Here is a 19,991-nt window from a genome sequence, read left to right as displayed (position 1 = left end):
CAGCTGATCTCCTTACAGACTGCAAGTCCGAGGGTACAAATGGCAGAGACGAGAGAGAGAGGGTTTTGAAAGAAGGATTGAGGGCCAAGCACTGAAGAAAAGAACTGCTGGGCATCTGTGGAACCCAGGCACTGTGCTCCAGAGTCCCTCAGGTTCAGCAAGAGGAGGGAATCTAATGTAACCAAGCAGCAGGCTGTGGAGCCTGAATCTACTCCTGCCTCCATCTGACTGCAAAGCAAACCACTTTCTCTGCCCTGTCTACATGCATGCTCAGCCATGTCCGACTCTGTGACTCCATGGACTATAGCCACCAGGCTCCTCTGATCATGAGATTTTCCAGGCAAGAAGGCTGGAGTGGGTTGCCATTTCCTCCTCCAGGGGAATCTTCCCAGCCCAGGGGTTGAACCCGCGTCTCCGGGGTCTCCTGCATTGGCAGGCAGTTTCTTTACCGCTGAGCCACCTGGGAGCTCTGCCTAACAGCTCCCTCTCTTACCCTCCCAGGAACACACAGAGCCCTCTTCCTGTGGTCTTGACTATGCCTGGGCCTCTCTGGAACAGTGGACGGCTTTTGGGCTCTCCAGCTTTTTCAGGTGGAGGTCAAGCTGAATCCAATGTGCTGACCCGGGGTGAGCCATGGTTAGCAGTGGACAGTTTACATCAGGGCTGGCCGGCTTGAGGATGTGGACTTCAGTCCAGGGCCAGCCCTGTTTTCTTTTTTCAAAAGAAAAAAGCTGCCCCTGATGCTTGCAGGGGGTGGTTTTCTGTGATATCCTCAAATCTGATCAGTTTGAGTTACAAAATCAATGTATTTCATAATAGTACAGTTTGATTTTTCAAACATGCTTTAAAACAAAGCTACATTTAAGATGTGGGTTGGTCTCCACTCTGTGGAATTTTCATGTGAAATAAATGAGGACTCCTGTTTTTGAAAAAGCCTTGACTAATTTTTTTCCAGGGTGGCTGCTGTGTGGCCCAGATTAGACTAGATTAGATTTTAGTTAATTAGGATTTTGGTTAATGAGGCTTTATAGAAACATCTTTTCTTTAGACCAAATTTCATCTGAAAAGCCAATGATCTAAACAGAGGCCTGAAAGTATGTTGTGAATGTCAGTTGACTGATGGATCCCGGTGCTATTTTTTTTCTTTAATTGAAGTATAGCTGATTTACAATGTTGTGTCAATCTCGGCCGTAGAGCAAAGTGACTAACTTTTACATATACATACGTTCATTTTTAAAAATATTTTTTTCCATTATGGTTTATCCCAGGAGATTGGATTTAAATCCCTGTGTTATACAGTAGGACCTTGTTGTTTATCCATTCTAAATGTAATAGTCTGCATCTACCAACTGCAAATTCTAGTCCAACTCCCTCCCAGCCCCTACCCCCTTGGGAACCACAAGTCTGACCTTTACGTCTGTGAGTGTGCTTCTGTTTCATAGACAGGTCCATCTGTGTCAGAGTTTAGATACTACATAAAAGTAACAGCATGTGGCATTTGTCTTTCTCTGTCTGACTTCATTTAGTATGATAATCTCTAGGTCCCTCCACGTTGCTGCAAATGCCCCTATTTCTCACATGCTCACTTCTTTTCTTGGATGGATCATGTCCTCCCATGGCACCTTTGGGTCAATGTGAGAAAAGCTCTGTCAAAAAATTTTAGAAACTACTTGATTTACAGGGAGATATGATGGCTAATTTACCCGATTTGAGGTTATAAATAATCAATAAAGTCATTGTGCTTTTTTGGGGAAAACAACATAGCCTAATTGAAAGTCCATATAAAAGCACTTTAAGTTTTAAGATTGAAGAGGGATATAGAAATAGAGACATGGGACCTATCCAACTAAAAGCATCTGAATGGTTTATATTTGGTTATCGAGTGGGTTGTGCCATTTCATTCTGTTGTATTCATCACTCCAAATAGTTGCTTACGCTGACAGTGACATTAGGTTTATTCTTCCATACCTAATAATAATCATAACCTCCACTTATTGACTACCTACTCTGTCCTGGGCACGGTGCTAACCAAGCTTTTTGTTTTTTGTTCATTTGGCTGTGCTGCAAGGCCTGTGGGCATCCTAGTTTCCTAATTCCCCAGGAACTGAACCCAGGCCCTCAGCAGTGAGAGTACAGAGTCCTAACTGCTGGACCACCAGGGAATTCCCTAATGGAGCATTTTTTATGAGTCAATTTCACATGCTTTCCACAACCCAATGGAACAGGATATACTGGAATTCCACAGAAAACCTAGGCACAGAAAAAATAAGTAACTTGTGCAGAACGCATGGCTAGGAAGTGGCAGGGCCTGAAGGGGAACCACACGCATCTCCAGAGCTGCACACCGTCTGCCTGCCGTGTCCCCAGTGGGATAACCCTCGGGGGTGGGGTGGGGCGTGTTCCTGGGCAGGGATCTGGGCCACACAAACAAAAGTGGCTACTGCTCATGACTCTGGAGAATGGGCACTTGCTTCTTGCCCCAACATGTGATGAGGCTGAAGGTCTTTATAACACTTCCTTGATGGTTCAGCGGGTAAAGAATTAACCTACAATGCAGGAGACACAGGTTCGATATCTAGATTGGGAAATTCCCCTGAAGGAGGAAATACTGGAAATGGCAACCTATTCCAGTATTCTTGTCTGGAAAATCCCATGGACAGAGGAGCTTGGTGGGCTACAGTCCATGGGGTCGCAAACAGTTGACTGAGCATGCACATATGTCTTTGGCTTCAAAGGTAGATTACCCTTCAACCGACTATCAGACATCGGCACGGTCCTGACAGGACTGGAGATACAGTGGCTACTAAGGACTCTGGTTCTTCTCAGGATAATTTCTATTTAACACTCCTCTCTCTCTCAAGGAAGAGGATCAGAGAAAAATGTTCCAAGGAAAACGTGAGGTAGGACACTAATATCATAAGGCTTATTTTTTAAGCAAACACATTAGGAGCTATATACCCAAATGATCCCCTTCTAAAACAGTCATTGTCAAGGGCTACAAACACACTCCAGCAGTACTGCCCTTGCTCCATATGGCTTTGGAAGTTTTCTTCTGCAAGGACATCCAGAGTCAAATTTTGAAACAAGCAAGGAAGACAGTTACTATTTTATGGCCACTCCTTGGTTGAGGTCAGCTTTGGTATTTGGTTTCCTCAGGTCTGGCCTCTATCTTATCCATCAGATTGGTTTGAAATGACTTTTAGCCTCTATCAGAAAGAAAGGTCCCTCCCTGCTAGAGGATGAAGGGTTATTCTGCATCAGTATCAGCATTGTGAGTCACAGGCTAGGTGTTTAACTCATGGAGCGATCAGACAAACATCTTATATTTTTGGATTCAAACAGAAGCAACATTATCTTGCATTCTGTCTGACTACAATAAAAATATGTGATCTCTTTCAGTGATGGAGTTTGGAAAAGTCGGTGTGGATTTTCTTTTTTCCCCTTTTTCTTGATTCTGGTTATATGAAAAGAGAGGAGGAAGAAGTGATGAGATTTTGAAATGTTAACTCCTTTTGAACTGACCTCTTCCACTGCCTGAACCTTGCTACTTCACTTCTTTTTAAGATAAGAAAAAAGGCTTACCAGGCCATTAAAAGTTGGATTTTGCTTCTCCTCTTGAGCTATTTTACTAATTACACCATAAAGCTAATTAACAGCTGGGGAGAAACCTAGATACTAAAACCGTGTCATTTTCCTCCTCTCTACAAGTCCAATTTAGTCTTTCAGGCGTCACGGGTGCAGCGGTTCAGGTGCTGCTCTGAATCTGACCATGATGAAAAGAAAGGATTTTCAGACTCCCTACTTCCTTTCCTCTGGCAAAGGTTATAAAAACTAAAATCTGCTAGAAACTGTATGACAGTTGGACTTTTCCATTTCTGCCAGGAGATAACTTTCCTACATAGATGGTTCAGGTTCTAAATCTGGTTGTGGTAGGTCATGAAGTCAGAGTCTCAGCGTGGGAGTAACTTCCTGGGAGGAAGTTGGGCGGCTTTAGAAATGGCATCAGTTCTTTCGAATCTCCAGTGTACTATTTAGAGACCTGAGAAGTAATTTACTCTGGGATCCTAGTGGCCAAGAAGCTAAATGCAGCTCTCATTCCTGGAGCGAGTCCCATTGCAGAACAACCCAGCCCAGTTGCGCAGTGGGTGCTCGTTCTCCCCACACCTCTAAACGCCGGGGACGGGGACACAGCGGCGCGCAGGGTTGGGGAGGTGGGGAGAGGGGTGTTTCTACCCTCCGGGAGATTCCTGGATCCAAAGGATCTTAGCAGCTTTGTGTGATTTCAGGTCCAAACAGACGTGCCAAATGACTTAAAAAAAAACTGCGAACTCCAGGCCCTGCTAATAATAATAATATACTTCAAATTGGTTTCTTAAGATTAAGGTTCAGGGAATTTAAAGGAAACTTTACTGCAATCATTTAGGCAGGTGAAGAAAGGTACCAGTTACACTATGGGTAATGTAAGACTTCGAAGTGAGAGTGGAAAAGTCAGCAAGTATTTCCATTGACATGGCTGAGTTAGGAAAGTACAGAGGAGGTGGTTTTTAAACTGTTGGCTAACTTTCACAAAGCATTGAGAACCTACTTTATAAGTACCTTATATTTTACTTTCTTTTAACTGACAGGACACTGTGATCCTTGCCCTGTGATATACTCCACATTTTTATATCCCAAGCTGGGCACACTCAAAGAGGGAAAATCAATGGAATGCGGGTGCCTCCTATTGGAGAAACTAGCTTTACTTTTTTTTTCTTTTACATAAAGTGGATATAAACAGAAATCATAACGAAAAAGGAATCTGAGCAAATGAGCAGGTCTCTAAGAAATGGAGAGATTTGTAGGCACAGAAGATGAAGACTGGTTTTGAACATGCTGGTCTGCTGGACCTCCAAAGACTGACAAAGAACACAAAAGCAGAACTCAATGAAGTCTTACTAAAAGTAGGTGCAAAATCAAGTTGTTGTTTTTACAATATGGCGATGAATAAATGGCATGGGGCCCAGGACAAAAATTCCAAAAAAAAAAAAAAAAGTAGGTGCAAGTAGCCTAGACAATTTCAGTGAGGAGATCTAACACAGTTACTCCATCAGCAAATGATAAAGTTTTTGGCTAAAAATGCAAAAATAAAACTGATTGGTTAATCTCAAAAACTGAGTATTTTAGCTTACAACTTTTAGCTTCTAACAAAATACTTGTTCTTAATTCACTTACATAGGAAGAAAAAGCTGAGACAAGTGGTCACAGCCATGCAGGCTGACTCTCACCTCCATATACTGTTTTTTTTTTTTTTTTGGCGGGGGGGCAGAGAAGGGTTATGGCAAGGAGAACGGTGGCTTGTGCTCAAAGCCCCCAGTCTCTGTAATGCCTTCACTGCGGAAAAGACAGATCTGCTCCTGGTTTTAAGACTTTCCCTGAAAGGCCCATTTCTGCTTTTATTCTATTTCTTGGGACGGGAGTCCAGGTCTCTTTATAAAGGCCAAAAGAGCCTTTCAGGTTTCTTCAACATATTGGAAAGAATAGGTGCTGACATAGGGTTCCAAGTTAACAGAGAAATTATCAACTTTCCTGAGTTCCACCAAGAGAAATCCTACCAAACTGATAAATGCAGCGATCTCCGATTCCTGCTGCATGCAAAGAGGAGGGACTTTCTCAGCGATAGAACTTATTCATCCTTCTATAAGCATGTTAAGGGTTGATTAAACACTTCCTGGATAGAAGTTCAAGGAAACATTCTATTTCAAACTTTAAAGAGTATAAAGATTGACTCTTCTCTAGTTTAAGAAAACTCTGAAGAAGAAGTCAGTGGGCTTCCCAGGGTGGCCAGTTTCTGCACCAGAGGAGTTTCTGTACTTACAGGAGGTGCTTCATCCCATTAGAGCCCGAGCTTGGTCAGTCTGCAGACTGACTTCAGGTCTGATTGCATTTTGTCACTGAAATGTAATCCTGCTAAAGGGGTCCTCCCCGCTCATTAGAGGGTGCACAATCAGGGCTGGCCCCCTGGGCAGAAATCAGAGGCAAAGGGCACCTGCTAATACTCCGTAAGCACCAGTGCCAGTCTCCCTTCTGTGCAACAGACATCTTTAAAATAAGAACACAGAGCCAAAGCTCAGATAAAGACAGGCCACTCAGAAGTTTCCCCCAAGTTAACCAGAACAACTTGAATTTCTGTTTACACAGCCAGGGGCCTGGAAAGGATACAGAAGTGAGAGGGGAAAGCTGCCTATGGGATAAGTAAGATGAGATGCTTCCTAGGGTGGAGGGCGCGATCTAAACAAACTGAAATCAAACCCTGTTTATTTTTGTCAGGACAACTTTAGACCAGTTCCAAAGTTAGTATAGTGCATGACAACCGAATGTTGTCCGTCTTATACCCTCCAAACAATACACAGAAAAGCATCCTGCTTTCCTTTTGCTCAAATCACTTGGCACCGTCTGTGACCATGGGGTTGCAGAGCAGGGGCCCTGGGGAGCTGGAGCTCTGAAGAACATGCAGGAAGCACTCAGGTGCCTCCCCTGATAGTAAACACCACATCCTCTGCTTCGAGGAATCACAGCAGACCCTATACAACGAGTCCACGGGCTCCTCAAATGGGACTAGCCTCGCAACACAAGCAGAAAGACAAAGGAGCTCCATCTCTTTTCTGTGTGATGTCCAGAGGCATGGAAGGAAAGTGAAGCTCTGAGGCCTGGGGGCCAGGCACTGCTACCACCCAGCTGCAAAACAAACCTGCAGATAGCACTCGGCTTCCACTGGGGTCATGATAAGGTGACTGAGGGCCTCATGGGCTATTTATTTAAGCTAGAAGTGTGCAGGATGAAGTATATCACCAAAGTGTTTTCTCAGATAGTTGCGTCCTTCAAAAATTCATCACTGGGATGCGATATCCAGTTTCTCTTGCAGAAAGGTGGGTGCTGTGTATAAAGTGAGATATGAAGAGTCCATGTGGTGTCTGTCACCTAGGTCAGGTGCACCATGTGTTCAAGAGCTGTAACTCTGAGCCAGTACATATTCATATCCTATTTACCATTTTAGGGCTTCCCTGGTGGCTCAGAGGGTAAAGCGTCTGCCTGCAATGCAGGAGACCTGGGTTCGATCCCTGGGTTGGGAAGATCCCCTGGAGAAGGAAATGGCAACGCTCCAGTATTCTTGTCTGGAGAATCCCATGGACAGAGAAGCCTGGTAGTTTACAGTCCATGGGGTTGCAAAGAGTTGGACACGACTGAGCGACTTCACTCACTCACTCATTTACCATCTTAAGGAGCTTTCACATACTGGGCTTCCCTGGTGACTCAAGTGGTAAAGAATCTGCCTGCAATGCAGAAGATCTGAGTTTGATCCCTGGGTCGGGAAGATCCCTTAGGGAAGGGAATGGCTAACCACTCCAGTATTCTTGCCTGGAGAATTCCATGGACAGAGGAGCCTGGCAGGCTACAGTCCATGGGGTCACAAAGAGATGGACATGACTGAGCAACAAACAGACTTCACATATGTATGGACTTTTCATAAATACGGTGGCTCAGACAATAAAGAATCTGCCTGCAGTGCAGGAGACCCAGGTTCGATTCTTGGATGGGGAAGATTCCCTGGGAAGGGAATGGTTTACCCACACCATTATTCTTGCCTGGAAAATCCCATGGACAGAGGAGCCTGATGAGCTACAGTCCATGGGGTCGGAAAGAAGTCAGACACGATGGAGTGACTAAGCATGCGTGCACATATGTATGTCCCTTAATTTTCATAGAACTTTAGTGAAGTACAGAACAATATTATTCTCATCTTACAGATGAGAAAACTGAGCTACAGTTATGTCTCATCACCAGGACCTACAGGTAGAATGTGCCAGAGATCAGGTCATAACAACTTGGCTCTAAAGTACATTCTCTTCCCAACACACAGAAGTTTTAATTTTAGGAAAACATATTGGAGAAATAGCTGTGAAAAGTGTTCCAATGAAGACGCTAGTATTATAACATGATGGCTTAAAAATGGACAACATTTAGTCCTATGGATTGTATATCTTAGGAATGCTGTATTAACTATTTCCTGTTTGATTCTTGGGCTGAGTTAAATACACAATAATCAACAGATGTTCCAAAGAGACAGTATATTCATCTGTAAGAAAAAATACCTAAACAAATAAACGTAAATCTAGGCAAAAACAAATGTAGTATGATAGATTGATATAAAGCGTAGTCATTACCAAGTTGTAAGTCTTGGTAAGTCTCCTAACCAAGGAGAAATATTATTAATCATTTGCTAGTTAAAGATCACTGTGGAGAGGAAATATAAAGACACCAGTACAATTGAGTGCCAAAACAGCTGGACTCCACTTGAAAGCTCCAACTCAAATGTTAATATGAGACATATAAAAACATAAAAGTAGCTAATCTCTAAACAGACAGATATTTTGATACAACCCACAAGAAAACCACTTTTTCATGTACCATCTATACTAGAACTCATTTTCACAGATCCTTAAAGATATGAGATACTTGAAGACACTTAAAAGATACTGATGACTTGAAGACATGTAATCAAGAGTATAATTTTGTTCACATCAAATTATGAAATATATGTGTATGTGTAGACAAACACACAAAAGAAATATGACTATCCTCCCAAAACAACTAAGCCTTTGACAAAAACTTAAATGAGAAAGATGCAGTGACTCAGGGATTTCCAGCCAACAAACCTGGCTCTAAATATCTGACCTCAGATATTTTATAAAATAACACACAGCTACAAATAAATAAAAATGCTTGCCAAATGCTAAGTTTCAAGACAATTCAGCAAGTCCCATACATACGGACGAGTTCCATTCCGAGAGCATATTTGTAAGTCTAATTTGTTCAGAAGTCCAACAAAGCTAGCCTAGGTACCCAACTAACACAATCGGCTAAATAGCCTTCCTGGATGGCTCAGCAGGTAAAGAATCCATATGCAATGCAGGAGACACAGGAGACTTGGGTTTGATCCCTGGGTCGGGAAGATTCTCTGAAGAAGGAAATGGCAACCCACTTCATTATTCTTGCCTGGGAAATCCCTTGGACAAAGGAGTCTGGTGGGTTACAGTCCATGCAGTGGCATAAGAGCCAGACCCGACTGAGCAACTAAGCATGCATATAGTACTATACCGTAATGGGTTTATAATACTTTTTACACAAATAATACATAAAAAACAGACACAAAGAAACAGAGAAAACATTTTTAACCTTATAGGACACTACCTTGGCAAGTACAATACAATGCCAGCTACATCACTGCTGCTTTTATGCTTGTTTCTGGACATCTCGGGTTTGAAATAAAGACACTGTACTACTGTACTCTATTCAGTCCTATGCAGTAAGGTACACAAGAACACAGCCACTCGTAGAGGGTCCATGAATGTGACAACGTACACCAGACATGCAAACTAACTGACGTGACTGGACATGTGAGTGCATGTTTTCATCTTTGAAGTTTGCAGCTTCAAGGTTCACGTGCTGGGGACTTACTGCATTCTATGCACTGAGTCATACTTATGCCTTGGCCAACACAAGGGCTGCTTATTCAGCTCCTCACCTGGTGGGGGGTCGGGGGGGACACCTGAACATCTACATTCCAAAGTCATCAGGGATGACGCAGCAGTGATATGGGCTTGAAGACCCCAAACACATTAAATGAAGAAGCATCTTTATGATCAGTGTAGTGCCCTTTCTTTATAATATTTTATAATACTACAGATATCTATAGTAATAGATACTATCAGTTTTACAATGTTTTATATTACCTAATGTAAAGATAATAGTTGTGAATATAACATTCGGGAATGACTGCGCTCCTGGACATGGCACAGATCTGCTGGGTTGCTGAGAAGACGCTAGTTTGGCCCTTGGCAGACGCTTCACCGACACAGACATCAGAGCAATGGGGATGCGTCAGGACAAGCGTCCCCTCAGGCACAGAAGTGCTGCTGGTACCACCCGTTGCCCTTTAGCAGCGATGGGATAAAGATATCACCGAAGCACTGAAATAATTTTTTTCCTTAGGAAGGTTCCAAAAAGGCATGTAGCATGTAGTCAGTGATAAGGCCCCAGATGCTACCTTGCAAGTCTGACATGGAGAAGGCATCTGCTGTTTCTGAGGAACCATGTGTCAAATCTGCCATCACACATTAAAATTCCTACCAGGCCTTTTATCCCCACCTGAGCTACATCCAAGTCATCTCTTGTTTGTCATTCTCCTTTCTTTAAGCCATCATGACAGTCAAAAAGCCTATGAGAATAAAATCTAAGTTTGTATGTATTTGTGTAGGAAGCTGGAATAGAAAAAATTCAAGAATCTGAAGATGTTCCATTAAAATGATTGGGTAATTACTACCTAGCTTCTTTCCAGTACAAAGATGAATTCCTTAATGATGGGTATTATAAGTAATTAGACAAAGCTGTTCACTTTTCAAAATTAATCATCAATCCTATTAATTATGTCTGTATTACACATTCTATTAAATTAGCACACATAATATGAGGCCTTCACACATTAGAGAGAAGCATTATCATTGCACTTTAGTGACTTGATAATTTATCTGAAAGGAACACCAAACATTTGTAATAATACTATGTTTAGCAGGATCACCCTTTTCAATTCTCTTGTGGTAAGAAAAAAGATGGCTTTACAAGATGAAAGCAAGAACACTTTTCTTCAGAGGTTTTATCACTAAAAAAAGAAGTCAGATTAAAGGCAGGTATCTGGTTTTTAGAAATCTATATTTGATTGATTTGGAAGAAAATGCACCCAGGGAGGAGATCTGCAGCCATGGTGAGGGAGGTCAGTGCTGTAGGCTTGGCGGAGGTACACGTGACCCTGGGAACAGACTGAGTGGGTTAACAAGGAGCTGGGTTCACACTGAGAAAGCCTAGAATGGAGACAGTGAAAGCACTGGTCCTTGGAGCCTGCTGAGAAGCCATCGGGAGCTTTATGACATGCAGCATGATGGCCTTCCCACTTCTTCCCTTTGCTCGATGACGTGGATGGGGAAGCAGACTTCGCCAGTGGGGCAGAGCTGACATCTGCACACAGGCGTGCTAATGCTGCCCAGGCCTGGTGCCCTTACAGAGCGACCACGCTGATGGGAAGCTGACAAGAGAAGAAGTCCGGAGAGGAGAAGGGAGCAAACTGAAGGGTCAGAAAACCCTCATATCACAGTCATGGGCTGAACTTGACTTCATATGCTTGAATATTAGCTGGGAGAAAGAATGAAGCCCAATCTGAAAGGCTAATTGCAAGAAAGTATGACGCATATAGCGGAGAAGGCAATGGCACCCCACTCCAGTACTCCTGCCTGGAAAATCCCATGGACGGAGGAGCCTGGAAGGCTGCGGTCCATGGCTGAGGGTTGGACACGACTGAGCGACTTCACTTTCACTTTTCACTTTCATGCACTGGAGAAGGCAATGGCAACCCACCCCAGTGTTCTTCCTGGAGAATCCCAGGGACGGGGGAGCCTGGTGGGCTGCCGTCTGTGGGGTCGCACAGAGTCAGACACGACTGAAGTGACTTAGCAGCAGCAGCATGATGCATACAGAGGCTCCTAATGACTATTTCAGGGCTTCCCAGGTGACTCAGTGGTAAAGAATCTGCTTGGATTAACAAGCAGGAGAACTGGGTTCCATCTCTGGGTTGGAGAAGTAGAAAATGGTTACCCACTCCAGTATTCTTGCCTGTTGGAATCCCATGGACAGAGGAGCCTGGCGGGCTACAGTCCATAGGGTTGCAGAGAGTTGGACATGACTCGGCAACTAAATGATAACAACAATGACTATTTCAGAAATAAAACAGGTATGAAGCAATTAAAGTGAATGTGAGGATAACAGCACACAGTATTACTCATCAACTGCTAAAGATCCCCAGTACGTTCAGCAGAAGAAACTTCATAGGTTTATATAACACAGTTATACCTGCATCAATGTGGCCAGGGCAGTGGGGGGTGAGGAGGGGGGTGGGGATTGTTGTAATAGAATCAAAATTTCTACTCTGTCATTATGAGTTTCTGTGAACCTCAATTTAGTGAAAGTGCTTATAATCTAATTTGAAATCAAAATCACAAATTGAGGCCAAACTGGTATTTCCCTCCCCACACTAAAGAAGAATGTACAGTCTAGATGCCAGAATTGGAATAGGAAAATATGAAAGCAAAAGCAAAAAAAAAAAAAAGACAACACAGAATACTATGATATGCAGGTTTCTTTCCATAAGTATCAATTTGTTAAACTGGTTTTGTGAGATAGTAAAGTGATTTACTATTAACACATGGACACATTAATTAGTTGAGCAACTTACTAATCATATATTCACCAATTAAGTAGCAAAACACAACAGGAACTTTTTTATCTTAAAAAAAAAAAAATCAGAGAGTTTCAACACATGAGAAATTCACAGCTGGGTTTTTCCTCTGAAGGTTACAGAATTCTCAGGTTTCCTGGGCCCTGGTTTCCAACTGTGATCCAAGTACTCCTGGTTGATTTATAAATTGTCTCCTTTAGGACAGTAGTTTTGGTATTTCAATATGCTGGTCCTGGCTGTACATTTCTGCCCCCTCTATCAATGCCCTGGTCTGAAATAGTGACCTGGTTACATTTTTCATTCAGATCTCATCAAAGGCTATGCCATTTTTAACAAGATGAATGCCAGTCAACTCTCTGAGAAGATATGTAGCAGTAAGCTGGACGGATGCCTTGATACATTTTTGGCTTCGCTTATAAGCTACAAAGCTTACAGGTATTACAGCAGATCTAACGTCCCTGTCACCAAGAGGTGGGCAGCCACAGGTCCCCACTGGCTTCGGACGCCCCTGGTCTAGAGCCACGGTCCCACCAAAATTATGAACAGTCCCCACTTCACTCACAAAAGCACAGTTTAAAGAATAAATTGGATAGACACTCTATGAAAAGAAGAGAATCCATTTTCACACATAATTTTTAATATTCCCTAACCATGACACTGAGAAAATAAAGCTCTGTAAAATTCCTGAGACCAGAAACCGTGTTTTAAAATCTTTCTCTGTCTTGTATACTAATGTGCAGAATAAGTGTTCAGAGGGAGTGACCCCAGAGAGTGGCCAAAGGAGCTATCCTGAGAAGCTTGAGTGGTGGCCAATGGGCACCTGAGCGCCATTTACTGATTCATCTACACGGGCTGCTACAAAGTCCTGCGGCCAGAGGATTTCTCCTCCTCCTCACGCATTTACTCCAAATACATGCACTGACTTGCATCTAGAAAGCTGCAAATATCTTCAACAATAAATGCATGATGCCTGCCATTAATGCAGCTTGCCTAATTTTTCACCTGCTAACTGATTATAGGTTCACAACTGGACTGAGATACGTCATTGTCTTTCATTTGACTTTATGAGTTTTACTTGAGACAGAAGCAATCAGAGAGAGTGAGAGCCTTGGGAGTAGGGACTGTGCTTGTATCGGAGCTGCCAGCTGTCTGAGCCTCACCTTCTGGACTCCAGAACAGCATCTGGCTTGTGTGCATAGGACTAGTTTTGGTATAGCTGTCAGGGGCTAAATATACGTATGTCCTCTGATCGTAAGACGCATCCCCGTGGGTCACATGAAGGAGAGGGCTCTGTCAGTGACACAGGGCTCCGTCTGCATCCCTAAGCCCTCAACACGGACAACCGCATGGTCTAAACAGAATCAATTAAGTGTTAGCAGACAGAGGAGGAACGGGGAGATTAAATCAGTATCTGGTATCTGGCGGATCTCAAGGCAGTGGCAAGCTTCAAGCCCTAAGTGTACTCTGATACGAGGCATGGCGGTTCTATGTGGGCATAACAGTCAATAACGGGGTGAAGGAAGAGCGTTCTGACTCTAATACTGAAAATGCCCAAATGCCAAAGGAGCCCAGTAGAACCTGATGGCATTATAACATTATGACATCCTCAGAGAGCATTTCTGTACTCTCAACATGTTTTACCTCGGGAATACACCTTTCACATCTTTGCTCCTCCTGTTGTGATGACCTACACTGGGTCTGTGTGGTATGTCAACCAGAAAAACGGATTTCAAAATTACTAACTGATCTAGGCATACAGCTGTCAATAGAGAATTAGTGGTCGCTGGGCAAGAGAAAGGATTTTTTTTCTTGGTCTTACCTATGCAGTAGGGACAACACTGGCCTTTTCTCAACACAGGTCTTTCACAGGATACAGAAGGGCAAGACTCAGAGTAACAGCTAATGACGCTATCCATGCACACGCAGCTGGTACACACGTCGGGTTTCCAGGACTCAGCTGCCAGGAATATATCCCCTTCATCATTTTTGCAGTAACTAGGCACACTGTCATTGTGGGGTGAGGAAGGCCGGAGAGGTTCATCTGCAAAAGAGAACAGAAGGTCAGCAGGGGAAAGAAGACGCTGCAGGGTACCCACCGTGCAACACAGCAAGCTTCACTCTGCCCCACACAAAGTGTGCTCGCTCACTAACCTTCCAGCCTTGAATATGAGCCTGTGGCCTGTAGCTGTAATATCCTTCTCATAGCTGTAAAAGAGAGCCCTTGCTATCACTAAGATACTAAATTAATGTGGTCAACATCTGGCTCCAAGCTTCCCATAATGCATGGAAAAGAAACCTCTACTTGTTTAAAAACTGAGCTGGGTTTTCTCCTACTTGCAGCCCCATGCAGTCCTAGCCAACCAACACCCAAACAGACTTCTAAACAACATGTGACACTTCAATGTTTAGGCATTCACATTAATGGCTAAAAGGTGAATGGGGAATGTAGTAACTCCTGAGGATGTACCTACAGAGAAACTAGCTGCAAGTCTTGTATGTTTTTCCTACCTACAGACAGACCAGAGGGTCTTGAGATCTTGCAACAACTTAACAGAAAAGAACATTGCCAGAAAACCCCGGATCTCTCTCTGGGTCTTGGCATTCACTGAAGTGACTTGAGAACTGTTAACTCAAGCAGAAAGCTGATGGGATATAACAAAGCAAAGTACAAGTGGGTGAGGTTCCTGGTTGAGCAATGTCACCAACAAGAGAGCACTTCTAACCACCTCCGCACTTGAGAGTCTAGAAGATGTAGGATGGTCCCACCCAGCAATTCTTGAAGAGAATCCCGTTTTCTCAATGGACACAGGGACAGAAGTATCATCTGTTCTTCTCAGAATCAACTTCATAAAGTCTGCTCTTTAATAAACATGTAGTTATCACAGTCCTGCAGAAGCTCTGTGTTCCACTTTCTGTTCCCCTCATGAGTACACCCCCCAGCAGCAAGTTTGGCTGGACAAGAGAGTGTCTATGAGAAGTGGGGTAGCTGCTTTGTTTTGGGCTGAGAGACCAAATTGTGTAACTGTATCTCCTACTGCCAGTCCTGAAGGCAGCGACAGAGAAAGAACTGCCACTGGTTTCCACTGCTCCAAAAGTGCTCCAGGCTCAGTTTTAGGAAAACTGGATCACATGCATGTGAGTTAAAGATGGGAAGACGGGACTGCTTTCTCAGGGACCTTTTCTGGGTCATCCATGTTGAGGGCTAAGTTCTTTTTAAGAGACTGACTGACATTAACTTTTGATGTGGCTGGCAATCAGGGCAACTCACGCTAGTCTACATGAGGTGCTACAAACTGGCATGAGGTTTTTGTGGGTTATGACAGCTTAGCTCTTGCAAGCAACACCCAACCTGGTGTCTGAAAACTCAGAAGAGGAAGCAGCGATGAAATCATGAACTAGCAGCTGAAACGAATATCTTACAGTTTGGAGGGAACCTCAGGGGACACAGGGGTGGGCCAGCAGAGTTGGAGTGAGAGCTGCAGCTGAGATATAGCATCTGCGCCAAGGGCAGGAGACTAACTGAACCCTGACGAAGGTGTCATCTGGTATCTTGCCCATGGTATCTTCCTTCGTTGGGCCTCTTTCCATTTTTAGGAAGAAAGGAGAACCCCTCTTTATACCTCTGATTCCAAATATTAACAAGTTACTGACTAGAGACATATAAGTATGTTTTCTGTGACCCAAACATTATTGACTAGAGATGTTTCAATGTTCACTTACATAACAAATTGCCGGTCATAGGCATTAGTTTCTACAAAAATCCCCCGGTCAATAGTGTGTTAACTAACTTATTCTGTTTTTTACCAGTTCTTTCACTGGCGTTCATTCATTCTTTTTATTTCTATTCCAGCCCCCTCTTTCTTCTGTGCTATGCTTCTCTCCAACTTTAAAATATCAAAAATGAATGAGAATTTTAAAACTGTGGAAAAGAAAGAAGTGCTCTTCTATTTTCTCCCTTTATCTTCACCTACAGGGATGCTCAATCTTTCTTCATGAGTCCACTTCTAGACCTTGTTCTAAACCAGGCCAGATGAGAGTGTAAGTTAAGGACAGAGGGACTGACAAAGCATCCGAGGAGACACAATCACTACAAGGGACGCAATTCTTCTGGTTTTATTGCCTATATATCATTTTGGGACAATATTACAATACAAGTATCCTAAGATCGGGCTTCCCAGGTGGTACTAGTGGTAAAGAATCCACTTGCCAATGCAGGAGACGTTAGAGACGAGGTTTGATCTCTTGAGTCGGGAAGATCCCCTGGAGGAGGGTATGGCAACCCCACTCCAGTATTCTTGCCTGGAGAATCCCATGGAGAGAGGAGCATGGTGGGCTACGGTCCATGGGGGTCGCAAAGAGTCAGACATGACTAAGTGACTAGCTCTGTCATTTCCAGGGTATATCCTAACAACATAACACATCTGAATGATTACTTATATTAGAAAAGATGTCATACGAACTAAGCTTTTCAGACTAACATGGTTGAAAATTACACCAAAGACTCTGTACTAAGATAATACCTGAGCAGCAGGGCATGATGATAACAGCAAAAATGTGGCTATCCCTACAATTTCACCTGATGCAATTTAAAATATCATCAATGTGAACCCAGGAAGATTTTGGACATCAACTACGCTGGTTATATAATGACAGAATAAGAGATTCCAGTTGGTTGACTAGACAATCCAATGTAAAGAAACTAATCAAATGCAAGGGTTTTTGTTTTACTGAGCAGAAATGCTCTAAGAATATACATTTAGAAAATAAATGATTTAAGTTGAAAAGATAAAAGACTAAGCAATAGCAAAACAACACTAGTGTGCTATCTACTTGGTAATGATAAATGTACAAATTAAGTATATTCTGGAAAAAAGTTATATATTCTAGTATTAGAATTGCTACTTTAGTTGCAAGATCAGCAACTTATGTTTAAAAGTCTGACAAAATTTCATTGTATTTGTTACATGACTATAAATTCATCTGCTAAGGCCAGATTATCTGAGGACTGGAAAAAAAAAGACAACAGTAGTGCTCTTTGTACATATGCACTGCTGGTCACTTAATACTTTTGGATCTTAAGCACTGCAGATTTGAAAATGTGGGTGTTATGCATATTTTAGCAATTCTTCTGTTTAACGAAGGATCTTCATCAAACACATATATCTTACATTTTTCAAAGAATTTAAGTTACATTCTTTATCAATTACTGCTCTTCACATTTTGCAATGACAAAGATGACTTTTCACAATAGCAAAATCATTTGGAATAATTTGGTGCAGCAGGACTCTCTCTTGAGTCTGAGATTTACAGTTAAGAGAAAAAAAAGGTAGAAACAATTTTCTGTTATTGTTCAAAGTCATCTCTGGTGCAAAGCATACTGATGGCATAAACATGCGACCGACAGAAGGGAGTGGGTTTAGGAAGCCGGCTGCCCCGGTCGCTCCCGCCCGGGATACTGGTGACTGGGCCTGGCACGCTCCCGCATGGGGCTCCACCCGGCCCACTGGTCTTGCAGGAGGACGAGGCTCGGGCTGCGGCCCCCGCGCTGCCCGCCCGGCGCCTCCCCGAGGCCCCGCGCCTCCCCGAGGCCCAGCCTCCCCGCCGTGCGGCGCCCGTTACCTGGGCACTGCGGGCAGCAGGAGTCCTGGGTGCGGGCGGGGTCCTGGCAGAGCAGCGGCGGGCACACCTCCGTCTCACACAGCACCCGGCCGCCGTGGCACGCGCACTGGGTGCACGCGTCAATGTGCCACGTCTCCCCCTCCACAAAGTACTCGCCCCCGGGGGCGTGGCAGACGGAGGGCGTGCTGAGCTCCGGCTTCTGCACCTCGAGGTCATCTGGGGAAGGAGAGAAGATCCAAACACAGGAAATGATCCGGCTGCCGTCTCACCGGCTGGTGAAGAACCCGGTGCTGTGGGCTTTGAGGGACAGAGGAGACGAGCTGGTGGCTCCTACCCGGAGGACAGGGAAGAAGACGTTCCATGCACAGAAATAAGGCAGAAGAGCTATTTTTCAGGAAATGGTTCGAGTCTGTCAACATGGAATGACAGAATCTGTTGAGACGATTAAATTACAGGGACTCTCACTGTTGAAGGAAACAGGAGCCTCTTAGGGGATGTCTGTGAATGTGTAGGACTGTCTAGAATAAAGATCTCTCACTAAGTGAATGCTCACCATGGTCCGGTTTCCATGTTTAGTACTTTACATATGGTACTTCGTTTATTCCTTACACCAGCTGTGTGGACAGGTAGCGTTATCCTATTTTACTTATGACAGAACTGAGAACTCAGAATATTGAGGGGAGACAAGGGATTTGAACCTAAGTCTATGCTTCTTTGCATCATGAATGTGCCTATAGATTAAACAGAATTGCCAACTGATTTGTGCTTCATCCTCTTCATTATCTCTGGGGCCCTGAGTCCTTGTAGGCTCAGAAATAAGTCCTACTGTTAAGCAGGACACACCCCACTATAGACCAGCTGTCAGCCCAGTGAGCAGGAATTCTTTTTCAGAATCTACAGTGTGAAACCTCACCTGAGACTAAACATTCGGTGATATGATCAAGAGAGGTAAACGCTTAGAGGTTGACAGTATGAGGTCTTTTTCCCCAGTGGAGGGGTGATTTGGAGCTCCTGGTGAGATGATAATGATAGAGAGTGAATTTAATGCTGGAAATGTCTGAAGAGGCACTGGGAGTTGCCCTGAAGTTGTGCTGAGGAAATGAGAAATATGAAGATATTAACCATGTTCGTATCATCCAAACACAACAGGCGTTTCCAGAAGGTGCTGACAGTGGGGAACCCTGCGGAGCAGCCGTCTGCAGACACTGCGGCGGGCTCAAGCCTGGAGCTCAGCGGAGATCGGGCCCCAGAAGAACTACCCTGTTTGTGCAGAGAAGCTCGGAGCTGACATCTCCTAAGAACTCATAGGCTGTGTCTTTCAAAGTAGTGTTCAGCCTGAGAGTTAGCAATACTGAGGAGATACAGTGGTGTGGGCCCAGGTCCAGCTAAGAAGGTAACTTTTAAGACAGCTTTGTCTCCAGGGAGCTAGTAAAGACTGGAACTTTGACCAAGTGTACATACCACAGAAAACTGACATCAGCCAACACTTATGTGCATAAGCAACTGGGCCAGACATTCTAGTATATGAGGGAAGTAGAGAGGAAGATAATTAGAATAAAAATTTGGCTGGTATGAGATAAAAGTACATTTCTCATGGCTTACAGGAAAAGATAAAATTGTTCCAAACAGTATCAGTGCACTAATGTTGGAAAGAGGCTCCCTTTGGAAAGGACTTGCAGATGGTTGAGAATTGCTGCCCTTTTAAATGTGGACGACTTGGGAAAATGGTCAGAAGAAAAATGACATGTGTCTGCAGGTGCCTTACCCTCTGATTTCCTTTGCTATATACATCCATGTGCCTCAAGGCAAAACATGAGTGAACAGATGTTACAGAAAAACTGAAAGGTAGAAAAAGTAAAAGGTAGAAGGTAAGAGAGAGAGGGGAAAAAAATCTGAGAAACCATATCATCTAGTGAATCGTCTATCAGAAGAGTTCAGAGTTGCTTATTTATCTCAGAAGGAAAAATAGCTGATCTTTGAATAGAAGACAGAAGAAAATACTCTTTAAAGTAGGAGTAGGAGTCCATGAATGTATCAGTGCAGGGGTATC

At 43.6% G+C, this 19,991-nt stretch overlaps 1 protein-coding gene across 1 annotated transcript in view; it reads right to left on the bottom strand.

Moving 5' to 3' along the window:
* CRIM1 (cysteine rich transmembrane BMP regulator 1) overlaps positions 1-19,991 on the bottom strand; it is a 204,455-nt gene that overhangs the window by 20,423 nt on the left and 164,041 nt on the right. The window contains exons 12-13 of the mRNA XM_043468318.1: positions 17,942-18,157; positions 14,142-14,363 (exon numbers count right to left, since the gene is read on the bottom strand). Coding sequence (XP_043324253.1) covers positions 14,142-14,363; positions 17,942-18,157 — 438 coding nt within the window. The remainder of the gene's footprint in view (positions 1-14,141; positions 14,364-17,941; positions 18,158-19,991) is intronic.

The sequence above is a fragment of the Cervus canadensis genome, chromosome 5 (assembly GCF_019320065.1).
Source record: "Cervus canadensis isolate Bull #8, Minnesota chromosome 5, ASM1932006v1, whole genome shotgun sequence".
NCBI classification, from domain to species: Eukaryota; Metazoa; Chordata; class Mammalia; order Artiodactyla; family Cervidae; genus Cervus; species Cervus canadensis.
The sequence above is the reverse complement of the archived record's forward strand: the minus strand, read 5'-3'. Positions and strand labels throughout refer to the sequence as shown.